Below are 26,444 nucleotides of genomic sequence, written 5' to 3'. Positions count from 1 at the left end.
ATCTAAGCATTCTTGTGGGCAAGCAGATCGTAATTTAATCATTTTCAGAATCAATGGCTGCGAGTGGCCATCTCCAAAAAATACCCATGCAGAAATATGCACACAGTTCCAGCGGGCTCATGGGCTCCCCAGCCTTACTTACAACCCAGATTAAGAGCTTCGGATTTAGGTGCTTTTGTTATCCTATGTCATCCTCAAGTGTTTTCAAGGCATCGTTTCATTTGTAAGCAATTTCTAAGTCTTTAAGAAAGAACCAGAGAGCTTGACTTGAATTCAGGTAAGCAATGTCCACTTTCTAATGATTTCCTCTCTTTGGAAAGCATTGCATAACCTGGGAGACCAAGGGTGAGGAAGTCAGGTAACTTGTTTTTGATCTTTACTGGTTTGTCTAGTCCTGGCTGCGTACAGATAGGCCCAGAGGGATGCAATGTAAGGAGGAAATGACTAGCGGACCTCCTTCATTTGTTACAGCTTCTATTCCATTCTTTAAGGTTCCACATTCACTTGTGAGTCTGGAGAAACAGTGTCCCATGGTTTTTTCCCAAGAGGCCAGTGAGTCGGACTCTTGGTAGCATAGTGACAAAAAACATGTCTTATTCTGGGCACTGAATACAATGGGTCCACTAGTGCGTTTGTCCCAAGCTATCATGTCCTTTGCTACCAGCAAGCAACTGATAAAGATACACATGTAGTTGCTGTAGAACTGACCAATCTTGTGGCCTGAACTTTGGATAAAAGTATATCACATGGTAGATTTTCTCAGCCTGCCTGAATTTGAACCAGTATACTAATTTATGGTTGAACGCATGTGATCTTTAAAGACCGGATAGACTTAATAAATAATAGTGATCTCGCCATTCTCTTATGCGTTGCATGTTTTAAACTTTGAAAGAAAATAAATTTCTAAGTTAATAAAATAGTGCAATCAAATCCTTTATTTATTTTTCTCATTAGGCTGAAATAATAAACCAAACGAACAAGAAAGGTGTCAATAAAAGATTTAGCATGAAACATTAATTCCCATAAGATAATGTCAAGAATATTATGAAAATATGCACATTGCCTCTCATTAAGTTGCAGAAAATCGATGCATTTACCTTTGAAAAGCAGAGGTATTCATTGCCTTCAAGCTTCAGGTTGGGACCTTAGGCTGGAAGATGACGGTCTCCTGGGTTTGTTACGAAAGGAAATGGGAGGATCTCTCTGGAAGGGAAACGCAGGTCATTTCTGTCCCAACCCACATCGACTCCATAGTGACTATGGAAAACCCGCGAAGTGCTGTCCTGCCATTCTTTGCCAGAGGAGAGCACAGGTTCTATAGAAAGTAACCGGAATCGTCATGAAACCCAAAATAAGAAGGGAACATTTAAAATTATAATCCACTTAACTGGCGGACACTGAGCGCACCATCTTCTTCAATCAGAAATTTGCAGTCGTCTTTTGCATATTCTGTTTAGCCAACAACCAAATTTTCATTTTTAAGCAGGAGACATTGAGATGTAATTAGGAGCAAATAACAGAATGACAAAGCTACACACACACAAAAAAAACAACCAAAAAACCAAAATGAGTCAAGGTCCCAGGAAGCACACGTTTAGCCACAGCAAGAAGCGCTCGTCCATGAATCCGGGGAATCATGGCGGCCTCTTCACCTTCCCCAGGTTCACCTCCAAGGCAGGTTCTCTAGGAGCACCACTGCTCTCTGACGGTGATGACGGTGATGATGACATGAAGGTTGCGGTCAAAACCAGAGAGGGCGCATTGCTCAGAGTCGAGAGACCCTCGAACCTCAACAGACATCATATAGAAAGAAACGTAGCAAATTCCAACAAGCATACACACAACAGAATCAATTCATTTCTCAGAGACCAATACAATTTTGAATACGCATTTTCCAGAAAGAAGCATGAGCCGACGGAGACCACCCGCGGCTGCCAAACCTGTGGGAGTGAAATGATGCATTACAAAATCCCCACAACATACGAGTCATAGGTGAGAAACAAATGCTTTATCAAAAAAAGTTGGCCGATGACCCAACATATAGATATTTATATGTATATATTTATATATATAATGATAAAAATCAGCTTGCATGAAGGTCATAGTCTATCTACGTTGAAGTTATATCACACATACTATAAGCAATTTACAGAATTTGTCAGATTTGCATATGCGGGAATTGCAAAATGAATTAAAATACATCGAAATATAGAACACTCAAAATGTATTTCTATAAACCTCCCAGGATTGACAGGGATTGGCCGTAATCAGCACTTGCCACCATTGAACAAGAAGTACAATCAAGAAGAAGGAGAAAAATCCAAGAAAAAGGAAAAAATTAGAAAAAAAATTCTTTCATTCTTTCTTATTTAAAATAACGTTCTCCTCGTTGCCTCGTAGCGTTGGTAATTTTGTTGCTGCCCCCCAAACCGGGGTTTTGTCTGATGGTCCTCTGTGCTCCGTAGCTGTTTCCTCTCCGTTTGCTTCCTGCAGAGGATGGGTCTTTTAGGAGGAAAGCTGCGGTATCCATAGCCCGTGTTTCCTATCCCGACGACATTCAGGCCAACCCCTGAGATGACATGTTAAGTAGCCAGAAGGAAAGGGGAAAAATAGATCTTGCTATTAGACGACGTCCTATCACTTCACGCTAATTCTCTTCAAACAAAAGATCAATGATTTGCCCAAGAAAGCATTAGGAACAAAGCGTGTGAAAGCCTCTTCATGTATGCTTCCGGAAGCAGGTGCTCCTTGGGTAGGCAATTAGACTACAGTGGGTGCGGAGTGGTGCTTGGAGTTTAGGGTCAGCTTTGCTGTCCGCTCCGTAGATTTTACAGGCGATTTGCTCTTTGCTTTAAGAAGAGAAAGTGATATTGGAAAAAAGTCAGCACTTTAGATTAAAGCAAAGCACCCTTCACAAAGCCACAAACAAGAAGCAGGACAGAAAGTCCATGGCTTGTAGCTATCCTGGCACCTGCGGAAGAAGTTATAAGATATTCGCTCATCTTGAAGATTTCCAACGCTCCTTATCAGGCTGTTTAAACACATACACATACATATTTAATTAGCTCGCCAGCTTGGCTCTGGTGCCCATGAATGTCTTGGCATGCACTGTAAATGACAACACATACAAAGCATTTCAGTCCCGGGCAATTGGTCGCGCTCGTCCGTTTTCAAACAATGCCTTTCCGCCGTGGGGACACGCAGGGGAACGGATGCAGAATGGCTTGCTTCCTGCCCTTCTCTGGGGTCGCTGCCTACGGTCATGGGGTTGTCCCTCTATTGGTGCCCACAATGCAACATGCCCTGCTGTGCTGCAGCTTCAGCCGGAAACCACAGGAGATGCCCCCCAGACTGAGAGCTAGAGCTGCTGGTGGGCGGGGCCTGTGCTCGGGGATGGACTCATTTGGGCATTTTCTTTTCGAGGAAGATCTTTCTCAATGCTACCCTTGCAATAGGAGGGAGACAGTTAGTGCTATCAAGAACTGACAATCTTTGAAAGACCTTCGAGACCTTGTAAGGGAGACAAGTCAATTATATTTTTGCAATTTTTCTTTATGTATTTTATCTAAAAACTTCTAGTTACAGATGATGAATCAAATACTGTTATTAGTAAGAAAACAAGAATGTAATTGGGCTGAAAGCATTTTTCTCTTTATTTCTTTTTTCTTTTTCATTGGAGAAAGATTAAAAGGGTTTGAGTGGGGCCAGGGCAGAGAAATTCAACGTCTTGGGTATTTCAGCCAAATCGTGCATAGGTCCACCTTGGCAATGACAGCAAGGTGGGCACAAGTACAGTGCTGTCACAAAGTGGCTGCCACAGCGCCGTGGGGGGCTTCCTTCTCCCATGACCGAGTGGTTGCCTCCCGTGGCTGTTTCTCTGTCAGGTCACTTTAGTCAGGTCATAGACTCTCCCCTGCGTGGTAGGGGAGCCACATCGTAAACACAGCATGCCCTCACAAAAACCCAGTGCCCGAACACCCAGAGGTTAGCGATGGGTCTCCGGAGGGTGCTCCCTCTCTCAGGCTGGGTGCTAAGGGTCAAAACCGGGAAAGTGGCAGTACAGTCCCCATGGAACTGTGAGAACAAAGAGGGTGCAGGGACAATAAATGCAATCTATGCAGAACCACTAGCACCACAGTTTTCCAAAGTTAAATATGTGTTCTTGTTACCCTCGGCAGAGAGATTCTTGGACAGAGATTCATTTTTTGGAAAAAAAAAGAGGGAGGATCGATTACCTGGCTCCTCACATGGTTAATGGCACTTGACACAATGTCTGATATTGAATAGAAGTTCAAAAATGCTGATAGCAACACTCCTGAGTAAAATGGTTCACTCTTTAGAGAAGACAGTTTGTGAAATCACGGTTTCCTTTTTAGCATGGGCATTGCCAACCCACTCGAGTGGGTTGGAGTCGTGTGTTCATCTCCCCTTTCTAAAGTGACCGCCCAGGACAGAAAGCACCTGGCCCCTCATTCCCGTGAGATACAAGGGAGACGGCCACCACATTCGACCGCCACTTCCTTCCCCACCATGTCCAGCATGTGCAAGTTAAAGCAAAATTTGCATTGGCCGTATAATCGCAAAGAAATGTAACCATGCGCTGAAGAGAGTATTTGAAGGCTGCTCAAACCCTGCTCTGCCACCTTACCGCCCATACACCATTATAACACAGTGCTCCCCTCCCCCACACTGTTCATCCATGCTGGGCACATGCATTTTCTAGCATACTTTTCATTAAATGACATTTATTTCTGTCAGACCAATGACAAAGTTTTTCTTCCCTGCACAGTAAATTCTAAAGCAAACTACTGATTGTCTTCTCTTTTTATAGTTTATGCCTTGAATGAAGAGCTATGTACTTTATCTTTGTAATCTCAAAGACTTAGTGAAATCTGAGAATCTAAAATGCTATAACCGGTCCTGTGTAAGTGTCACAAATATTCGTCATAGTCCATTTCATTCAGAGGTACACTATTCTGAATATAACATTATTTACTATTCTGAGTATGCACATTGCTTATCAAACATGCGATGGTCCATTCTATAGACAGTCACACATTTTTCTCGGGAAAAGATTTTTCCACTCACCCAGCTTCACTCTCACTGTTACAGCAGGGACGCACTCTTCACACTGTCGCGAACCGACGGGAGCCAGGGCGGCGGTCAGGAGCCCTGGGCTCCAACCGTGTCTGCCACCACGCACTTCTAAGATCTCACATAAGGCACCTATTTCTTCCGTGGTTTCTAAGGTGAGCATGGTAACTACTCATGTATTTTTCCATATTAGTATGCCGGACATTGTGTTGGACTAGGAGAATCATCCTCCCCTCCCTCCCTCCCTTCCTTCCTTCCTCTGTGCCCAGCTCAAGCAGGACAGGCTCTTACTCCCTAACATGACCAAGCATTTAGGCAACTCCTGCCCTCGAATACCCTGCTGTCCCCTGTGTCTGCCCCCACCCGCCCCTTGGAGCCCCTCTTGCCCCTGAACTTCAGCAGTGCTTCGGTGTTGCCTTCCCTACAGCCATGGCATGGCCCACACCGACCTGCGGTCATTACAGTCCTATCTCATGTCACTGACGACCCTACTGCTTCCTTCAAGCCAAGGGGTGAAGTTTCAGCAATTATTTTTCATCACTCTCAATGTCTGAAACAATGCCTCGAGAGGTTTAAAATGTTCACTCCCAACGCACAACGCCCCTGTGCGGAAGGAGGGGGGAGGGGTGCTGCCCTGTAAGTCCGGAGAGGAACCCGGGGGGAGGGAGCGCGCAGAGGCGAGGGGCCCAGACGGAATCCAGAGAGTTCTCTCCACTGGAAGGCCCTTTCATGACCTCCTTCGACTTCCGTGCAGAAAAGACGCCTTTCAATGGATTTCCTGCCTAAATGTGTACACAATGCTCTCCTGGGGGGTCATTCCTCGGAAGACGGGGGAGCGTCTTCTCTGTTTTGCCCGTGGAGAAGTCTGGGAGTCTTCTTCCAAGCCCAAGGAGCGTCAACACCCAGCTTCCGATTGTCAGCCCTTTTCGCCCTGCGTGCACCGGCCGGTCCCTTCGCCTTCCCTGCGGCGAGGACGGCCAGCGGTCACTCCCTCGCAGGGTGCCCGTGACGACGAGAGTCCGGCCCCGGGGAACTATGAAAAAAAAAGCCTCAGGTCCTTTGTCTTCGCTGCGGTGATTGTTTTAGAGAGCAACAGAAAGCTCCATCTGTTTCTTTCAAACAAAACAGAACAAGTAAAAAAAACAAAACAAAAGACAACTCAGTAGTTGAGAGTGTGGCGTCCTTTGCAAGGACGGAGAGACGACAGGCAGTTACCCCAATGACGACACGATTGTCATTGTCATCGAGGGCCCAGCCCCACCTCCCTGCCTCGTCGAAGTCAGCAGGGCACCCGGGACTGGAACTCGCGCCTCGGGCCCCTGGTCCGTCTGCCGGGTGGAAGCTCCCGGGCGCTGCTCGCCAGCCCCCGCTGGGGCCGTGGACTGCCGCGTCTTCCTCCCCGGATCTGTGGTCCCGAGGCCGGCGCGCGGCGGGCCTGTTCAACAACGCCGCGCCCCTCTCCTTGCTCGGGCCAGGCTCCAGGAGCACGAAACAGGGCTGGGCATCCGCCACGTGCGGGGGCGGGGGGTGCAGCAGGCACTCCGCACACCTGGCGTCCTGCCTCCCCTCCGCCCCGTCACCCTGCAGATCAGGGACATCTGGCTCAGCGACGGGGGGCAACGCCTCCCAGGTCCCACGGGCTGCAGGCAGCAAGGCAAAGGCGCAGAAACGAAGAAACAGCGATGCCGCGAGGACACCTGGGACGTAGGTGAGCTCCTTCCTGGAACCCCTGGGGCAAGCGCCCTGCCCCCCACTGTGTCCCCGCATCTGTTAAATCGGGATGCGAAGCCACGACCGAAATGTGCACTAATCTTTTCAGAGGAAATGCACTGCTGCAACATGCTCGAGTGAAAAAGCTTATTGCTAGAACACTTCTTCCCCCAACTCTGAGCTAATCAATGCTGAACATGAAAACATCGGCTTCTTCGTTTTCTTGGACATGAACAACAAACGAAGTCTGTTTTGCTCCATGTGGTGTACTAAATGTCTTATAACGATGTTTTGAACTTTTCGTGTTACAGACTTCTTCAAGTTTCCTCGGAAGTCATTTAAATGTTTGGGTGGGAGGCGGCTTCAGCGTTATTGGTAGACGTCTCCTTCTCTCCAAGAGCCTCTCTTTTCCAAGCTTTTTATTCACAGTTGAACGACGGGGACCGGTGATGAGGCTGACTGGTTGTTCAAAGGGCCACTCTTAGTTGGCGATGGGGACGGACAACCAGAGCGCTTGTCCACCAAGACAGATCATGAGAGAGGGTGTGAGTGTTTAATTCACAGGACCGGGCTCTGAGGCACGATCCAGGCAGTTGACCACCCCCCCTTCGCCCCAAAACGCTGGCCAGCTCTTCAGATGCTCACTCTGCCTGGGGGGCGAGTCTCTGATGGCGAACTTCCTGCGAGATGAGTACCCCTTGCAGCTGGTTTAGGTGAGACAGGGGAATGGCCACAGTTCAGGGTCCCTGTCTGGAGATTTGGGTACCATTCTCCATACGCTCGTCTCTTCTGTTTCTGGTGTGACTATCTAGCGGGATCAAAAGAAGTCAGAGAAGAGACAGAAAACAATTTCTCTCTCGCTGGGGCTCCATGGCCTGACTCCAGATCCTGTACTTTGTAGAAGTGACGATTAGTGGTGCTTCTCACACAAACAAACCTAAAAGCGGACATCCTCCAATAACAAAAGGAGCAACAGGCTGAGGACTTTATTTCTGTCTGGGAAGAGGCCCCGCTGAGAAGGCCCGGCCCGACCTTGGACACACGTCTCCTTCAGTGTGGTGACAGCCGGCTCCGGGCCTGGCTGTAGCTGGGGGAGAAAATGTAAGCTCGCTTTTCATGCAATTTTTACTCTGGCTTGCATATACTAAGTGACTATTTAAGGAGAAAAGTCAAATAAGAGGATGATTCTCTCCTAAACATTTTTTTGAAAAGAATACCTTTCCATTAGAATTCTTATGGGTCCAGTGCCAGTTTCTTCCAGAAATCCCCTATTTAAAAAAAAAAGTGCTTCATTTTGACTTAATCCATAAACTGCTTCTTTGACTGAGCCCGCTCAGGCCGGCAGTCTCTGCTTAAATGCCTTTTCCTCCTTTCCCGTAGTCGGCAAAGTCAGTCTTTGCGGCTCGAGAGGAGGCCTCTTACTACAGCTCAGGGACAGAAGGGCCGCTGCCCATGGCCACAGGTCTAAGTGACACGGCACACGGGGGACAGCCCATTCACCTCGGAACGTTCCAGACTCTCTGGCTCACAATGAGTTCCTCTAGGCCGCCAGGGTTTCCATCTTCCCCAGAGTCTCAGAAAAGGATGCATAAAAGTAATTCTGCCTCCCGCCTGCTGAACCTACAGTGCATCGAAGACAGCCCATTCTCACTGTCATTTGCTCGCCCAGCTGCTCCGGGTCGGATGGGATGATAATGATGATGATGATGATGATGATGATGATGGTAGCAGCTAGTATTTCTTGAGCACTTATTGTGGTTTCACCCCTGCCCCGGGGCCTGTGAGGCTGCTGTAACTGTGTTGCCGAGGAAGGAAGTTGGCTGAGAGGCGCATGCCCCCTGCTCAGGTTTCCGCAACCAGGGGTAGGCGATGCAGCTGAGGTCCAAATCCAGTTCTGTTCCACTCTACAAGCGAACTGCGTCATCATTTCACTTGGCGACTCCGCATGCCTGAAAACCTTACTTGCTCAGTCCTGCCTGGTACAAATATGTGGACATGTGAGTGGCTTCGATGAAGTGGAAGGGACAACATATACATCAGTGGAAAAACAAATACAACATTTTTAAACAAAGATGTTTTAATACCACTTATACTTAATGACTGCGCGATGCATAAATAAGAGTGATTTATTATTAGCACGGCGTTTACAGGTATATAAATAAATGCTGCTAAAGTGCTTGAAACTATTTACTAATGGAGCTTAAAGCTGCCACCTGCACATATGTTTTCATTATTAATCAGCAAGCTGCGTGTATTCATAACACAAAGGTAGAAAGTAATCCATGCCTTGTGGGAATGATCCCAATTCTGGATTAGGCGTTGCACAGACATGCGCTTTTGCTGCACAAGGTTGCAAAACGCCTGGTTTGTCCAGGGGTTTAAATAAGTACTTATCTTGGGGAGCGGACTGGGGAAATCATGAGGACCACCAAGACGGATGTGGGGAGTCTTTGTGGCAGGCTGGAATAGTTAGCCCCGAGTGAGGGAGCTAGAGCTACTGACTGCTGGGCAAAGAGGTGAGACAGACGCAGGCCCATATTTGAATGATCACTCACTGATGGGAGGGGCCTCTAGCTGTCCCGCCCACACCTTCTGCCTGTTGTCGTAGGCCCCTCCCCCGTCTCCATCTCCGGCTTCACCAAAGCGAGAGCCTCCGTCAAAGATGGAGACAATCTCGTAGTTAAGATCAGTGACAACCGAGAGACGCAGAGTCAAGAGGCAGAAGTAAAAGAAAGAAGGAAAGAAACAGAGCTGTGAATATGATTTCATTTTCCACATACCTTCTCAGGGAAGTGGAAGAAGAGAAAGCTGTCAGCATAGTTTATAAACACAGCAATTTGCCTAAGTTAAAAATTCATTTTAATTGTTTAGCAACTGTTGGTTCTTGAGGAAAAGATCAGATGAAGACCTAATGCTGTAGACCCTAGAAAATCATCAATGATACACCTTTGGAAAACACAGCTGCTTTAGCATAGTAAAACCTCTTAAGAGTTTACCCACCTACTTTCCAGGTTTGAGCCAATGCTTTTACCCTTTTCCTTAATATAACGATTTCAAAGTTAACTGACCTAGAATGCTTTATAAATTATCTTCATAACAGAAAATTTCTTAGCCATCACAAATTAAGTAATAAACAAAGATAATTGCAGATTAAAAAAATCTATATCCTATGTATCAGGGCATGCAAATAAAGTGGTAAAACTACATAAACATAATTTGTCATGAAATACAATCGGAAGCAAATGAATACGGTTGTTGTCAGGGGCATGGAGTGAAGGATGGCCCGAGCACCATCTCCTGATCCCCTCTCTCCTAACGCACAAGTGGTCTGGGGTGCTTTTCTTAAAGATCAGCCACATTACATACAAATTCATGTGTCCTGTTAGCAGTGGTATTGCCCTCAGAAGTGCTTTGCTAAAACACAGTGGTCAGTCTCAGAACATTTATTAGCCCTCACTGTGCGCCAAGCACAGCGCCAGGGGCTTCAGTATCACCCAAAGCGTCAGGACCCGACCCATCCCTTCTTCTCGCCCTTCATTAGCGTTTGACGCTAAGTCTCCAGGGTCTCCCCGAACAACAGGAACAACAGGAACAACAGGAACAACAGGAACAACGACACTGGTTTGGCAGGTGTGTTAGAAGCAGTCGCACCTCCTGCATTTGCGTGGGGCCCTGCAGTGCATACGCATTTTCAGGAGCAAAGCTTTCTTTCTTTTTTTTCTTTTAGATTCTATTTATTTATTTTTAGAGAGGGAAGGGAGGGAGATAGAGATAGAGATAGAGAGAGAGAGAGAGAGAGAGAGAGAGAGAGAAACATCAATGTGCGGTTGCTGGGGGTCGTGGCCTGCAACCCAGGCATGTACCCTGACTGGGAATCGAACCTGCGACACTTTGGTTCACAGCCTGCGCTCAACCCACTGAGCTACGCCAGCCAGGGCTTTATTTCTTTAAAACCTTTATATGTTCAGATCTTTGGAAGTAGAGTGAGTTTTTGAATTCTAGAGTTTTCTTTTTCTTTTTTCTATTTAGTGCTTCTGATTGTACTGCTGGGTCCCCAAAGCTAGCATTCTTTTTTTTTTTCAAATTAACTCTGCAATGCTAACAGAAGTGAGCAAATTGCCTTCAGGGCAAAGAAATTTGTTTAATCAGAAAAATTAAAAATAAGATACTTTCCAAATGGCTGAAGAAGTTGCTGCTAAGGATGTAGCAACAACACAAGACATTTAAATAAAAGAAGAAGAAAGAATTCAGCCCCGTACTAGACCCTCTCCTTGCCCTGTGCTTGACCCCTTCGTATTTTGAGGTTTGGAGTATCTGGCTGCATCGTTCCATCTTCATTCCAATTCTTGTGTCTGTGAAGGGATTCAGTTTGTCTCACTTAACTTCTTATTTTTACTTTTCCAGTAGTGGTAAGCCTCACAGAATGAGGAATTGTAACTCCTAGCTTTTACACTTTGCTCCAATTCAAGCACTGAAAGTTTAATTTATGTTGGGCCTGTTTTATGCATCCAGGATTCTGAATTCATGCAGAAATGGTTTTGCCGACTTTTTCGAAGTGGTCCTATTAAATGCAACATCATCACCCTTTATAAATATTCCAGGGCATTGATTTCCCCTGACACTCCCGGTGAGCACACTGTCGCCCGTCACTCTGCCCCAGCTGTGCACTGGGGGCCGAGGGAGTCACACCACGGAGAGGAAGAGTGACTGCCTCGGGTTGCACTTATGGACTTTGTATGTGCTTGATGTGTTTAGTCAATGTATGTTTGTCAAGCACACCCACTGTTTAGAAAGACAGAAAAAATAATGTGATGGTCAGGTTCTCCACTCAGATCCCAAGAAATCAGATATAATGATCTTAATTTCAATGCTACTAGCAATTTCTGATGATACTACCTTCACAATAGTACTTTTAATGTTTACACGCACATGCATGTATATATGTGCACATAAACATACATGTACACGTGTGCATGTAGTTTAATTTGTCATGGGCTCCATAATCATTCAGCATCATTGTTTCACTTCACCTTTACATTTTTATCGAGTACATTTTATTTGTTTAGTTTCCCTCTCATGAGCCTATTTTTAGATTTGGGGAATTTAAAATAATTTTTTAAAAGATTTTATTTATTTATGTTTAGAGAAGGGAGGGAGGGAGATAGAGAGAGAGAGAGAGAGAGAAACATCCATGTGCGGTTGCTGGGGGCCGTGGCCTGCAACCCAGGCATGTGCCCTGACTGGGAATCGAACCTGCGACACTTTGGTTCGCAGCCCGCGCTCAATCCACTGAGCTATGCCAGCTAGGGCTAAATTTTAAATAATTTTTATAACGAAATTAATAAATCATCATTATGCAAGTGTTATCAATAGAGAAAAATAATCAAATAATTAAAATCATAATTTATCTTGACTTTTGATGTACATTTTCATACATTTTTTTCCTGTGGTCCTTCTATGCACAAGTCTCAGGTGGATTTATTTGTAGTCTCTATATTTTTTATTTTAAAGTGTTGCATCCTATGTTTTTTTACACTAAATTTGGTATTCAGTCCTCCCTAATTTCACTAAACATTCCTTGAAAACACGATTCTAGGAGCTGTTGAATGTTTGTTGCACGGTTTTAACACATTCACTTAACACATTCAGTGGGTAACTTTCCTGCAGGCCGCCGCATGCGCTGTTCCGGCTTCGGGCAGGCCTCTGCGACCCGCGTCCTGCGCGCGGCCCGGGTCTGCCCCGCCGCGGTCCTCCCTGGGGTGCCCTCCCTGGGGCGTCGCCACAGGGGCAGTCCTGCCACCCACGTGGCCTCCCCAGTTTTCCCCGGGGAGGGGGGAGGGCCGAGCCTCCGTGCGAGGAGTTAACAGCGGAGTGCCTCAGTGACTGTTACCTTGACTGATGGCAGGCGTTGGTTTTTAAAAATCTTTGCCAAGATTACATGTGTCAAATTTTAAAAACTAACTAGGGTTGTGACTGAGGAAACCTGACATATTTATAATACTGAAATTGCCTACCCCAAACATAGCAAGGTCACTCATTTATTTAAACCTGAACTGTTTTTAACAGAGTCCTAATGGTCTTCACATTCATACTACTCATTTGTGAGTCTTTTAAAAACTAGATGTTTTATACTTTTTGTTGTTACCGCTGATGATTATATATTTTGCCCCAGGTATTTTCTGAGTATTGCTGTCGCGTAGACAGTTGACTTCAACTTATATCTTGTTTTACCTTCATCGATATTGTACGGTCACCTTTGACATATCTAAGCCGTTTGGAGTGGATTACATAATCCTAGCATCTGCACAATGACAGGTTTACTTCTTAAGTATCAGACACAAACATTTCCTTGCCTGTTGCATCACCTTTTGGTTACATTTGTGAATTAAACACATTTTAAATTATCTACAGTAAAACACCTTCATTTGCATTTTTGTAATTGTCACCCTTCAAAGCCTCAGGCCTCTGATTTTATGCTAATTTTCTATGCCTGATTTTTCTTTCCTACTTAGCTCCTTATTTAGTCAGATTTCATTTGGATATACATAAAATAAATTGTGACAATGTTCCCTTTTGTCATTAATTAAATAAATCCTTCCTTAATTATGATCTCTTAAAATCGGCAGATATTTATTATTTTACATAATTTTAGAGTTGTCTGGGCCTCCTATTTCCTTTCATCTTTAGTCATGCTTGAATTCCTCGGTTATTCTCCTAAGTCACGGTTATTTAGAAACACGCTTTAACACCCGACAGGTAAAGGGGAAGAGAACTGACCGTGGCCGAGCTTGGTCACCTGCCGGGTTTGCTCTCCTGTCACTTAGCGCTCACGACGACCTCGGACCTCGGAGCACACGCGTCACCACCTCCGCGTCGTAGGCCCGCGCTCCGAGGTCCGGAGGCCGCGTGCGCAGCCGGCTCTGCACTCGGGCAGCGAGGGGATCTGGGGCTCAGACCTGTATCCGAGCGCTACCCCGGGCTGTGCTGCGCTTCCTAGAACCTCCCAAATCCTTTCCGTTTTCCTTCACTTTCCAGTTTTAACGGTATTTTCACTGGCTTATGATTTAAAAAATTCCAAGGGTCTTTTGTAAAGAGCTCGAATTTGATGAACAGAGCAGCCAGCGTGTATCAGTGCAGCTTCCAAAGGCGGACGGTTCATTCAGGGCGTGCAGTTCAGGTTCATAAAAACCCTTTGGAATTTCACTAAGTCTTAAGGTGAGGATCTAGTTATGACCTTGGGCAAGCGAGCTGGTGGCTAATCCGGTCTGGTTACATAGGGGACCCCTTATCAACTAACAAACAGCATTGTGACGGGGGGGGAAAAGGAACCTCTGAAATGACAAACAATAACGCACAAGCCGGGAACGAAGACCCGGTCTCCTTGGAACTCATTCACCGGTGGCACCCCCAGCAAGGCAAACACTCGCCAGGGCGGCAGAGCCCGGTGGCACCCGGCATTGCCGGCACCCTTTCACGGCTGCTAATAATGAGAATGCGTAAGCCCGGTGCGGTCATCGTCCTGTTAAACCGGCAGGCAGCGATCGTTTACAGGGGCTTGGCCGGCGCCGTGCCCTCTCTGCACAGAGTTGCAATCAGTCCCCAGCACGAGGAGACGGAGACACGCGCGCACAGCTCGGAGCGCTGGGGCGGGGCGTGCGCAGCCTCCCTCCCTGACCGCGGCGCCTGCCGCCCCTGCTGCCAGCGGCTGGGGCAGAGGCAGGGGGTCAAAGCAGCACCTTCCCGCTTCTCTCCGCTCTTCGCAGCCCCGAGGAGCGCTCCGGGGCCAGGCTATCGGTGGCGGCAGCGTCCCTTGAGAAGGAGCTTCTAGGACCTTGCTTTTAGGACCCGTGTTACCATAGTCAATAGAGGGAGGCTTTTCCCAGCAGCTTCTCAACCCTGTGGTCGCCTGTCCAGAAAGCTGCTTCTCTGGCACGTTTGTGACAACGTTGGACACAGGAGCTTGGGACGCTGGCGAGCCTGCTCGCGTCCCTCCTCAGCGACAGAGCTCCTGGTCCCCACGGCTGGACCTCAGTGCGGCCCTCCACGCCCTGGCAAGCCCTGCCGCCTGCAGCTAGCTAGCCCCGCGTTCCAACGAGTTGAGTTAAATACGGTTTGTGGGCGAACTTAGCTAATGGAGACTGTTAATTTACATAATTCCAGTTCAAACATCATCTCCGGCAGATGCACTGGCCTGTACTACCCCAGCGTGGCCTCACATCTATTCTTCGTCCTACTTGCAGACCCTCCGTTTACACAGCAGCCATTTCACGGATAGAACCGCAACGACCAAATTAATTTTCCCAGTGTAAGCAGCTGGGTCGGGTCATTTAAACCCGAATCAACATTAAGGTCTGAATTACATGCCTGGCTCCCTACCTCGCCGTGGGGCGCTTGGTTGTCCTTACATTTCGATCAGGAAAACACTTCCCGCCAGCCCCTCGGCCCGTCCCCTCTCCCCCCAGCCGCTTCGACTTCTGTCTGAAGATCATTTCTGCTGCATCTGGCCGCGTTTGGAGAGCTGCCACGCTTCTCGGCAGCAGAGGGGCGGGGAGCTTGCGGCTTCTAGCCGCGAGAACAGCAGCTGCCTCTCAGGCTCAGTTCACGTCGTGGTAGAAACACAGTAACCATGTTTCGGAGTTCAGAGAATCAGCCCTCCTGCGGAGCGACTAGCGAGTCCGCGCGGACTCCACACGGGGAAACATCGCTACACCTTACCCAGGGCCCGTGCGTCCCAGCGCCCGCGGCAGATCACAGGCGTGAACAGAACAGCTTTGCTGAAGCCCAGCTCAGCACGGGGGAGAGGAGCGTGGCAAAACCCAGCATCACACACACACACACACACACACACATCATAGTACATGATACATTTTTTTCTCACTCATAAGAACGTTTTAGCGTCAATGATTCTCCCAATTTACTGCTCGCAAAAATGCCTATTTCTGATTCTAGACTCTGATTCTGACCCGGTAGGGGCTGCACGCATGAAGCCCTGGAAGACGGATTTTTCCAGCTGGGATCTGGCAGGGGTCACCTGCACCATGCACTCGGAGAAGCACTGCTGAGGAGCCTCCATCCGTCTCGGGAGAGAGGCAATACTATTTATGTAAGTGTAATTAGAAGAAGAAGAAGAAGAAGAAGAAGAAGAAGAAGAAGAAGAAGAAGAAGAAGAAGAAGAAGAAGAAGAAGAAGGAGGAGGAGGAGAGGGAGAAGAAGAAGAAAAAGACAAAAACAGAGACGGACCATTCCTGTCGCTTTCCCTTTTCTCCCCCCCAAACAAGCCCCGCTGGCCGTGGGCACTTACAGAGATGCACTTGCAAGCTGTGACGCTGGCAGCCGAGAAGCTGTCCTCGGGGAGACCAGCAGCCCTGCTGGGCCTGCCACCGAGAGGTCCGAGGACACGGGACTCCAGTCCTCGGAGGAGGAGAGTCCCAAGAAAAGAGGCCCACGGGGCACAGGATGGCGTCAAGGTCGGCCCAAACCCGTTGCTCCGGGGCCTGAATGAGACAACCATGGATGCTGACCGTGACAATAGCAGAAAGCCCCATAAAAGAATTTGCATCAGCCCTCAGGGGAATGACCCGCACAAAAACCATCCCTTCCAGAGTCACAGAAGTGAGAAAGCGTCGGAAAACGCTCGGGAAACACCACTCAGGAAGAGTGCCTGTGAGGACGAGGGGACTCGGGAGGAGTGGAGCTGGAAATTGGACCAGCGGAGGCAGCTCAGGTGCCTCGGAAACCACGGTGCTGAGCACCCGCTCTGCTGAGCCCCGCTCCTGGAGTCGGAGCCGAGACAGGCACGCCGTGGGGGCCCGCTGGGGTGCAGGAGACAGTGGAGAGGGCTGTGCCGAGACGTGGGTCTGTGCCGGAGGAACAGATAAGACACCCCTGTTCAAGCACAGTCTGAGCGGACACAATAGGACCGACGGCGGAGGCACTGTGGCCACTGACTGCAGAAGAGGGACGACGTTATCCAAAGAATCTGAGAACACCGGAGAAAGAGCATTTGTGTTTTTGTGTTTCGGTGAAAGAGCTAGTAAATTCCGTTTTGGCTGTTTGGGTTTAGGGGCCTGACCTGAGATTGTATTGCTGTGAAAAGAAAAACACTCGAGAACCGAGGGCCTGGAAACACCACTCTGCCCGCATGCATCGCTCCGGAGTCTGTGCATCGCTCCGGAGTCTGTGCACCGCTCAGCTCTGGGGGCAGCGCAGCCCGGGACCTCACATGACGGAGAGAAGTGGCAGCTGCTGCTCCCTAAGGTGGCTGCACTGCTTGCACGGCTGCTGGCTGCTAAGGGGCCACGGCAGAAGCTGCCGGTCCTCTGAAAAGCCTGGTCTGGAATGAGCACGGCATCCCTTCCCATCCTCCTGTCCAGCGGTCACGGGCCCGCCCAGAAAGGGGGCTGGGGGGAGGCTCTCAATGGGAGGAGTGTCAAGCATTGTGCAGCCGTCTGTACCCTGCCACCGTGCTGACAGGGGCCACTGTGGAGAAGTGTCGGGGGGCAAGAGGGACTCTCAGCCTGGCTCCCCTGAAAGAAGTCAGAACTGGAAATGTGGGTGGATGGAGAGGGAATGAATGAGTGAATTAATGATGCCTGGGTACTGAAGGCAGCTTTATTTGGATATCACCTGAAGAACTGCAAAGCAGGAGTATAAGCGAGGATGCGGGTACTACCGTGGGGGTAAGGGGTGAATACCCATCCCAGGAACTGTAGGCTGGGACACAGCTGCCCAAGCTTGGGAACTGACACCTGAGGAGGGTGGGTGGCCGGGCCCCCAGGGTCTGCGCCAGAAGTCAGAAAATGTTACATGTGTAGAAAACGCTTCCCAGCATTCACTGGTCGAAAAGACAGACCTGCAACGTTTGGAGAGAGTTCAGATGAGTCTTTGCTCTAAGCAGATGCTGCCCAGTGAGCGTGGCTCGCGGGGCATGTGGGCCACCATGAGTCAGCATCCTCCCTTCTCAGTGAGTGGGGGAGCCGGGCGTGGGGGGAGGAAGGAGCGGGGGTTTCTGTGTGAAAACTGTTACAAGAGCTCTAGCGTTTACCTGGTAGCTCCAATCCCAGTGCTAAACAGTGTGCATCAAAGTAAACCAGGTGTCTGTAGAGTACATTACGTAATCAAAAGTGAATCGTTCAGAAACAGAACACTTAATTCCGTGCTCAGGATCCCCCACTGGACTGGGGAATAAAGTGTCTGATTTTATTCCACAGCATGGATTTCTGATAGCTGCTGTGAAATATGCTGCGGGGGCTAATAATTTCCCTTCCGTGATTTTGGCGTTTTCTCTAATTAGGTCGTAAACTGTCTGCCGAGGCCGCTTTGTAATTTTGTCTAGGTGCTTCTTTGGGTAGCCAGGAAGGGAGGCGAGCGGTGCCTCCAAAGAGATGGAATCTTTATCCAGAAACGGCTGCACAGATTAGGACCATTGCGTGCATGTACAGGTGTGTGCTGTGTATGTACGCGCAGAGATGTCAGTACCTGTGGAAGCGCATGCGTGTATTCTGGGTATGCTTTTGTTCTTGAATTTGGGAAACAAAGGAGACGATAAAGAGGATCATAGGATGAAGCCAAGCAACTTGAGCTTCCGGGGGTGGGGGCAGGTCACGTACGCGTCAGACTGAGGTTATCGCTGCGCCCGAGGCCCGCAGAGGCCGGCGCTCGCCTGCATTGCAGGGCGGTGCAAACTCGCCAGGGACCTCGGTTGCGCTCCCCGGAAACATAGGTCTTCGCGCGGGAGGCAGGGGGAGGCGGCCTAGGTCGGCACACGGCGTTTTAAAAGCATGGTTCACCAGACAGGATTTAAAGGTCCAACTAGGATAAGAGGTAAGAATATATACATATTATATATATAATTATATATAATATAGATGTAATTACCCTGATGAAATGACCAGGTGTAATGGCTAAGGAGACCTTGAAAGCTAGCAATGTCATTTTCTATGACCCGTACTGGCAGCAATAATGTTTCCACGACAAACTGCAAAGGGAAAAACTTCAAGAACGATGGATACTTTTACGCCCCTTCCACCCTGTAGTATCGTGTTAAGCGCGGGAGCGACACACAGGGCACTCGAGGGTTGTGTGAGGCACTGCCCCTTCCATGAAGCCTTTATCCCACATCAAGGCTGGAACTCCAGGGAGTTTCCAGGCCGAATGACCGCATACATTAATGCTGTTCAGAAGGGCTTTAACTTGCACAGCTGACTTGGGAAGCGTGTGACTCAGCTTCGCAATCGGCATCCCAGGCACATTGACAGGAGTTGTCTTATCTCCGTGCCACTTCCTGCCATTACCATCCTCACTTTCCTCACAGGCAGCTGGCGTCTCTCCTTCCAAAGCAAAAAAGAAAAAAAAAAAAAAAGGCCCTCGGAGACTAGCCCTGCTTAAAGCTACGGGTCGCTGAAAATGCGTCTGTCCCTCATTTACACCGTGATGCAGTGAAACCTCTTAATTTGGGTCATTTTTGAGACATAAATCTGTAGAGAAGACGAACATGCACTTACAATGCGACCAACACGGCATGATTTATTGGTCTTAAACGTGTGTGAGTACAGGAGGGAAGAGAGGAGTCTGGCCCTGAGACCCCCTGAACGGGAAGCACCGCCGGCCCCTGACGGCCCGGGGGTCGGGGGTCGGGGGGCCTGGGGAAGGCCAGCCCCGGGCTGTCCGTGCCTCGTCTCATCATCTCCGCGGAGCCCGGCCTCCGGCGTCACAAACCGTCACGCACACACCTGTCTACTCTCTCTGACCAGCGGTCCCTGGGAGGGTCGTGTGAGTGGAAAAATGAAAGGCTCAAAATGGGTTTCCATACCTGATTGTGGACTTTGTTTGGGGATTTTGGCTACCGCTTGAGGGCTGGAGGTGGGGGCCGCCCGCTGGTTGGCAGAGCCGTGGGCGCCGCTGCTGGGGGCGGCCGCAGAGACGTTCTTGCGCGGCTTCATGTCTTGCAGCCACATGGGCGAGGCCTCGAAGGCCTGCATCCTGCGCGCGTGGCTGTTGGCGTTGACCTTCAGGTAGGCCTGGGCCTTGTGTTCCTGCAGCTCTCCGTAGTTGGCGTCGGTCACCCTGCACTCGTACAGGCCCTCGTCCTTTTTCCTCACCTTGGAGATCTGCAGCTTGTGGGAGATGTCGTTGCCTTGGACTTTCACTGTCTGGAGGATTGCAGGGGGAAGGCACGAGAAAAGGGAGAGCTGCATCAAATGATGGGGTCCCCGAACTCGGCCCTGAGCTCCCCCATGTTGGAGAAGGAGGAGTCCTCATGGCTGCGGCCAGAGAGCTCACTCCTAGGGTGCCAGCGGTGAAATGCCCAGGTCTTGTCTATCCTGGCCTACTCCGCCTGCAGGCTTCACCGAGCGTGGCGGGGTAGTGCCATCCGGCCAGCGCCACACTCCTCGAGCCACACGGAATGGCAGGTTCCGGGAACGGCCCTGCCTTTTTCCGATCACGGGACTGTCCCTGCCTGGTTAGCTCGGCTGAAGGAGGTGCGGACCTCATGAGGCCAAGGGCAGTATTCACACAGCTTCTGTTGTTCGCTTTGGGCTCCGACTCTGAGAGGTCAGGAGAACGTTCCGGGGGTGGTTGTGACTGACCATGAGATTCACTGAGAATGTGCTGTTACCCCCGCACAGGAGTGACTATTAAAGGCCCCGACAAACTTACACTGGGGTGTTGAAGGGTTTTCTGCTCAACTTTTTGGTGCACTCTGACCTATAGTCATGGGGTGGCATGGCTCAGGGTGCGATGAACGTCGCCCCAAGTCTGGTGGCTCAGACGGCCTACTCTCTGCCGTCACAGGGTCTGTGCACTATTGAAACTTGAACATGGCTTTGATTTTCAAGATTGAAAAGGGCTCTTATTTCTTCTAGTAATTTTAGGCCATATTAATGGTGAGACTATACATGTGTATAATAAATGAAGTTTTATATAATATATGATATATATCCATTAGCATCTTTATCAAAACGGCTAGACTTGATATACTTTATATATTGCCCATCACTGGCTGAATGGTGATGGATTTCATGAGACATTCGGGACTCAAGGACTTGGATGATGTTGAAAGAGCAAAGAAGTGAAAGAGACAGAAACTTATTCTGCTACTGGCTGTCACACTTTCCAACAGCCGTGAATACTTAAGATAACTTGCAAAGTGTTCACCTGTTTATTCCATAAAATATGCATGGGATGGAAGATTAGATAGGTAGCAGTACTATAAAAATAACGGAGATTACTAGCTTCCAATATATTCTCGGTCTCCATAAGCCTGAGACCTGGTTATTATCCCACTTTATAGCAGAGCACACTGAAGCCGGGGGCCTTGGTGGGTGACCCTCAGCACTGGCCGCACACTGGGCTCCTCCGAGGCCCTGTTAGCAAAGGCACCCAGGGGGGCAGTGCGGACACTTGGCCTGCACCTCCGTGGGGTGAAGCCCGTGCCAGCATCTTAGAAAAACCCTCCTGAGAATCTGAGCTGACAGCTGCTGGTTTAGGACGTACATTCAAGGTCACTCCGTGCGTAAACTGGGAACAAATTACTTTTTGTCTCAATCTGCATCTAGATCTCCTCACAGTTCACCAGACTCTACAAACTGGCAGAGATAACACTGTTGGCAGTTGTGTCGAAGGTTTGGATCTGATTGTGTGGCTTCCCTCGGTCAGGGTGTGGGCGGCCGTTTCCATGGCTGGTCTTTGGAGGCAGAGCAAGTGAGAGATGAGTCATCGATAACGACCTATCCAATCACACGCACGTATGAAAAATGAAGTGCTTATGACAAAACATTGTCCGCAATTGGTCAGAGCGGCAAAGCTTTCCTGGCGCTGTCTGAAAACAACGGTTTTTGCGATATAAGACTAATTGAATTGAAATAGTCTAAAACATCAGTGGGTTTATAAATATAAATTGGAATTTCTGCTTTATATCATTTTTTGTTTGCTATTTTCTTCCATTTTGAGATTATACATTTAGATGATAGAATCTGAGTTTATTAGGACATGTGTGTTTACACTTCTGGTTGTGATGTAACTCCAATCTTATACCCCTTTCTGCTACTGTAAAGCCTCAGAATAAATTTCCTTTTTAAATGTGGGTCGTTGGATTTTCAAATTCTTAATATATCTAATATCTAGTATCTATTTATGATTGGCTGACCTCAATTCATATTAGATAATTATTTCACTTCTAGTAGTGAAAATTTCTTTACTATTTATCAGCAAATTAAGCAGTTCCATTAATATAAAATGATTCTGTGTGGCTTCATTTTTATTTTTAAGGGAGAATAAAAATGTTTTATATTTTATTTTTTAATTTCACACACAGTTATGAAAAATAATAACCACTTTCTACTAAAGTAGAAATACAACTTTATATTTTAATTAGGCTAACCTCTTCAGTTGTGTTTTCATGTTTCTATTGGCTTTTGATTTTATATTTATATGATTTCCTAAGTTAGTGCTTTACTCCCTGTTAAAGGAGAATTCTTCCCATGACTCTGAACGGAGAGCAGTATTCGGCTCTTTACTCTTACGGTTACGTAACTGTTAAAAAGCAAAAAAGAAAAAAAAAGTGTCACCACTAGTGATGGCAGGGTGATTCTCTAGTAACTGTTTAAATATTTATGTGATTGAAATAAATCATTTCATTGTACCACCTCTAGATCGGCTTCGGTTTTTATGCACTGGCTCTCGACCTGCTTTTGCAAAATTGCCTTTTTAGGGACAATAAGTTAAAAGGCTTCACAGGAGGACCATAAAGCTGAACACCTAAAACGCGCTGATTTCCACCGTGGGCCTGCGTGCCGCGGACGCAGGCGAGCGCCCCCTGTCGCCGGGCCCCGTGATACTCACACTGATCTTGGTCCCGTCGTTGTCGGGGTCTCGGTCGGGCACGAGCTCCACCTGCGGGAGGAGACGGAAGCTCAGCACCGGGCCCGGACGGCCCCAGCTCCGGCCCCAGCTCCGGCCCGGGTCGCGGCCGAGGCTCTGCAGTGGCTCGGGCCCCTTTAGCGGAGAAGAGGAGCGTGGACTCGCCGCGCGGGGGCGCTGCTGCCCGGCCGCCCGCGCTCGGCTGCGTCTGGGACTCGCGGTGCCGGGGACCCGGGGACGACGGCGCGGGCGCGCGTGTGCGTGGAAGTTTGCGGGGACGAGACTCGCCGTCTTTGCCCGGACGGCGTCCCCTCCCGGGGGTGTCACGAACAGATTGTCTTTCTCGCCCCAACAGCCCGGACCCGTCTGCCACCTCTTTCGCTGAACTCGGTGCCCAGTCTGCGCTCTCACCCACTTTCCCTTCCTCCCCCCTCTTCCCTTCCCCTCTGCTCCTCCTCCCCGCGCCCCTCCTCCCCATCTCCGCCCCCTCTCCCCCTTCCACCCGCACCCTGCACCCCACTTCCCGAACCCTTCCGTTTTGTCTAGTCCAGCAGCCTCGACCCCTCCTTCACTCCCTCCTCACCCCCTTTCTCCTCCACCCGGCCCTCTCTCCCACGGTGCCCCCTGCTCCCTGCGTCTGGTTCCCGCTCCTTCCCTCTCCGCGCCCAGCCCCTCGCCCCTCGCCCCGTCTGTCTCTCCACTCTCACTGGTCTCCTCGGCCAATATCAGACGTGCGGGCGGGGGGTGCAGACGCCCCCAGAATTCTCCACCCCACCCCGCGGTCCCGGAGATGGGACAGCGAGGGTCCTGGGAGGGGTCAACACCGCAGTGCCGTCCTGGACGTCCTGACAATAACCAGTACGAACAGGAGGAGGCCAGTCCCGGTCTTAACCAGAAGGACGAGACTTCTTCCTTGGTTTCAAACCAGAGCCACCAGGACATACTCCAGCTCATTCCCTGGCGCCCCTGGGCCTCACCCGCGCCAAGCGGGCCGGCGGTGTCCAAGTGGCGCCCAGAAACCTCCTTTGGCCGCAGACCTCTGGCTGGACAGGACACCCAGAGGACTTGGGGCGGGGGGTGAGGGGAACAGACGCAGGGGGCGACCGGAACACGCGACTCCCATCCGCTACCTGCGCACCGGCCACCTCGGCCGCCGGCTCCGGGTCCTCGGGGCCGCGCAGGAACCACCACTGGATCTCCAGGTACACCGAGGCGGAGCCGCTCTGGAAGGCGCACGACATCTCCACATTCTGCCCCTCGGTCGCGGTCACGTTGCGCGGGAACTCAGTGAATTTTGCTGCAAAACAGAAACGCATCCCTTTAGAATATCCACGCCACGCTCGCCAGCTCTCTTTCCTTGGGAGATCGCTACATTTTTCTTGGGCTGCAAAAAAAAAACACCCCAACCCCCTCTATAACATCCCGCACTTCGCCTGGCTCCCCACCCCCCTCTCCTTTGCCTCTTCCCTGTCTTATTGGTGGTGTGGTGCCTAAATCACTTTGCTGTCCATCAAGTCTGGATAACCCAAAGCATAACAAGCTTGCCAATACTCCCCCCTCCCAGTTAGAAGCAAAACAAACCTTTTGTCAGACTGCAGCACTCCCCCCAATTCACTGAGGGACTCAGTGGGGTGCATTTTAGACCAACCTGTCAAGTTGATGTATGGGGACAGGCTCTGGCCTCCAAGTTCCTAAACAATCTACGATGACTGGATGTTTTGTGTCGTGGAGATGGCGATCACCTGTCAGAATGCGCATTCCTGGCATACCCAGACAGTTAGCGTTTGTGATCCCAAGACCACATACAGCACGGAGAGAAGTGGCACGCGTCCTAGGCTGCAAACACTTCTTCCTCACCACGTTCACTTCATGGGCATTGCCACCAAGCCCCTGCACTGCCAACTGCCAGACATCGTGGCATGGGAAATCAGACACCTGGACTCTGTTCAGATGCAAGGTGGCTGTGAAGCCACTGGAGGGATTTTTTGCTCCTCTTCATTACCAGCCCCGGCCCTGCGAGTGTGCAAGATTCATGGAATCCTGGCGAGACTCACGCAGCCAAGAGGCTCCCTCTCCCCCCAAGGCATCTCTCTGTCATGGAATGTTTTGGATGGCTGTGCTTATGTTGTCCGGGGGACACTTTGGGAAGAGCCGATGGCTCCCTACAAGTGGCACTGAGAGGTCTGCGGCTGGCGGTTGTGCACAGAGGCAATGCACGCTTAGGAGAGAAGGACCCTGTGGGGGGGGGGGGCTGCAGGACAGGCTTGGGGTGGGTGCACATTTCCCCCCACTTTTTACGGAGGGACACCATCCGCGCCCCTTTTCACGGCCGCGTGCCATCCCAGAGGGTCTCCGTGGAAAGGGAGCTGCATTTATACTCAGAGCAAATAGGAGACGCGAAGGAGACACTCGGATGGGAAAAGGACTTTTTGTTCCAGCCCCAGGGAGGGAGGGAGGGAGGGAGGAGGCGGTGTTTCTGCGGAGCAGCGACGCAGTCCTCCGGCCGCGGCCCCGAGATCTGTTCGTGGTGCTGAAACGAGAGCCCCGCCGCCTGCGGGGTCCCCGACCCCCGGCTTCAGCGGGCTGCCGCCGCTGCTTGGAATGCCAGCCGTGGCTTTCTACGGGCCCTCGGGGACGCCTGTCCTTTGACAAACACACGCAGACGAAGTCACACGGACCCAGGAAAAAAAGAAACTCGAAACCCGTTCTGCCTCCACGGAGCCGGAGGGCTGACCGTGGAGGGTCCCTGTTTGTTCGCGACGATTATGTATGCATGAGTGGTTACCCTGTGCACGCACACACACACACACACACACACAACCCAACACGCACACACGCACACACACACACACACAACCCAACACGCACCCCTGTGTGTCTGCTCTCCGAGCCCTCTACCTCACTGCCAGGCACCAAATAGACTCGCCTCCGAATCTAGCAAGCCTGCTATTCAATCAACTTTAAATAAAAATGCCGAACGGAACCCCATGCCACTGTTACTTGCTAGCAAGCTCACATCTGCCTGGATACACACACACACACACACACACACACACAAGCAAATGCACGTTTGCCAACGAGCACACACTTACCTTGAGAAGAAAGCCCTTGCTGCACGTATAAAACAGAAAAGAAGACAAATCCAGCATACGCCAAGAAGATCCCCATCATTCCAAAAAAGAGAGGGGGTCACATCAGTGTAGCCAACAGCCAGAAAGCCCTAAAAGAAAGGAGCGCCGCGGAGTCCGAGGCTGTTTCAGAGCCCCGGGCGCGACGCCGCGCGCATCCCGCCGCCGGCTGGGCGGGACTGGCTGCAGGAGAGGGGGCGCCGCCGCCGCCGGCGAAGGGGGCCGCGGGCCGCCGCGGCGCGGCAAGCCTGGGCGCGCGGAGCCGGCGGGCAGCGCTGGAGCGTCTCCGCCGCCTGGCCGCTGCGCCCCGCCACCCGGAGCCTCGGCCCACGTCAGCCGCGGCTCGGGCTTGCGCGATCACTGCCCTCCCTCCACGCCGCGCCAGCCGGGGAAGTGGGGAGCGGGCTGGGGCGGGCGGAGGACCTCGCCGGGCTCGCCGCGCCGCAACTTTTCCCTCTAATGGCTGCGATGATGCCTTTAACTCTCTGCGCGCCGCGCCGCCCCGCACCTGCCGGGGGCTGGGCCGCGCTGCCCGCGGGAGGCGCGGGGCTGGGCGAAGCTTCCGTCTGCGGCTTCCCTCTGCAGAGCAGAAGCATTTGATATTTTTCCCCCCCAAATGCGCCTGTTTCCCCCGTGGATCGGGTCTCTCCG

At 50.3% G+C, this 26,444-nt stretch overlaps 1 protein-coding gene across 4 annotated transcripts; it reads right to left on the bottom strand.

Moving 5' to 3' along the window:
• Positions 1–912: 912 nt before the first annotated feature.
• On the bottom strand, positions 913–26,013 carry VSTM2A (V-set and transmembrane domain containing 2A). 4 transcript variants are annotated; one of them, XM_028525744.2, is made up of 5 exons: positions 25,758–26,013; positions 23,796–23,962; positions 22,648–22,698; positions 19,616–19,955; positions 913–2,971 (listed from the first exon to the last, which is right to left on the bottom strand). In XM_028525744.2, exons 1-5 carry the CDS (start codon positions 25,834–25,836, stop codon positions 2,895–2,897), a joined length of 714 nt encoding a protein of 237 aa, XP_028381545.1. In that variant the 5' UTR covers positions 25,837–26,013; the 3' UTR covers positions 913–2,894. The 4 variants fall into 4 exon arrangements, with proteins under 4 accessions (XP_028381545.1, XP_028381544.1, XP_035866281.1 ...); XM_028525743.2 differs by having other exon boundaries at positions 913–2,849; positions 25,758–26,007; XM_036010388.1 differs by lacking the exon at positions 913–2,971 and adding an exon at positions 2,978–3,108 and having other exon boundaries at positions 25,758–26,003.
• Positions 26,014–26,444: the final 431 nt, after the last annotated feature.

This window comes from Phyllostomus discolor, chromosome 10 (assembly GCF_004126475.2).
Source record: "Phyllostomus discolor isolate MPI-MPIP mPhyDis1 chromosome 10, mPhyDis1.pri.v3, whole genome shotgun sequence".
In the NCBI taxonomy this organism is placed as follows: domain Eukaryota; kingdom Metazoa; phylum Chordata; class Mammalia; order Chiroptera; family Phyllostomidae; genus Phyllostomus; species Phyllostomus discolor.
Note: the sequence above shows the minus strand (reverse complement) of the source record. Positions and strands in the feature narration are given on the sequence as shown.

Coding starts and splice junctions, on each gene's coding strand:
- VSTM2A (XM_036010387.1), bottom strand. CDS start 25,836: ATGATGGGGATCTTCTTGGCGTATGCTGGATTTGTCTTCTTTTCTGTT. Junction 22,699..23,795: donor CCGAGGTGGCCGGTGCGCAG/GTAGCGGATGGG, acceptor CTCCTCCCGCAG/GTGGAGCTCGTGCCCGACCG. Junction 19,956..22,647: donor ACGACGGGACCAAGATCAGT/GTGAGTATCACG, acceptor GCAATCCTCCAG/ACAGTGAAAGTCCAAGGCAA.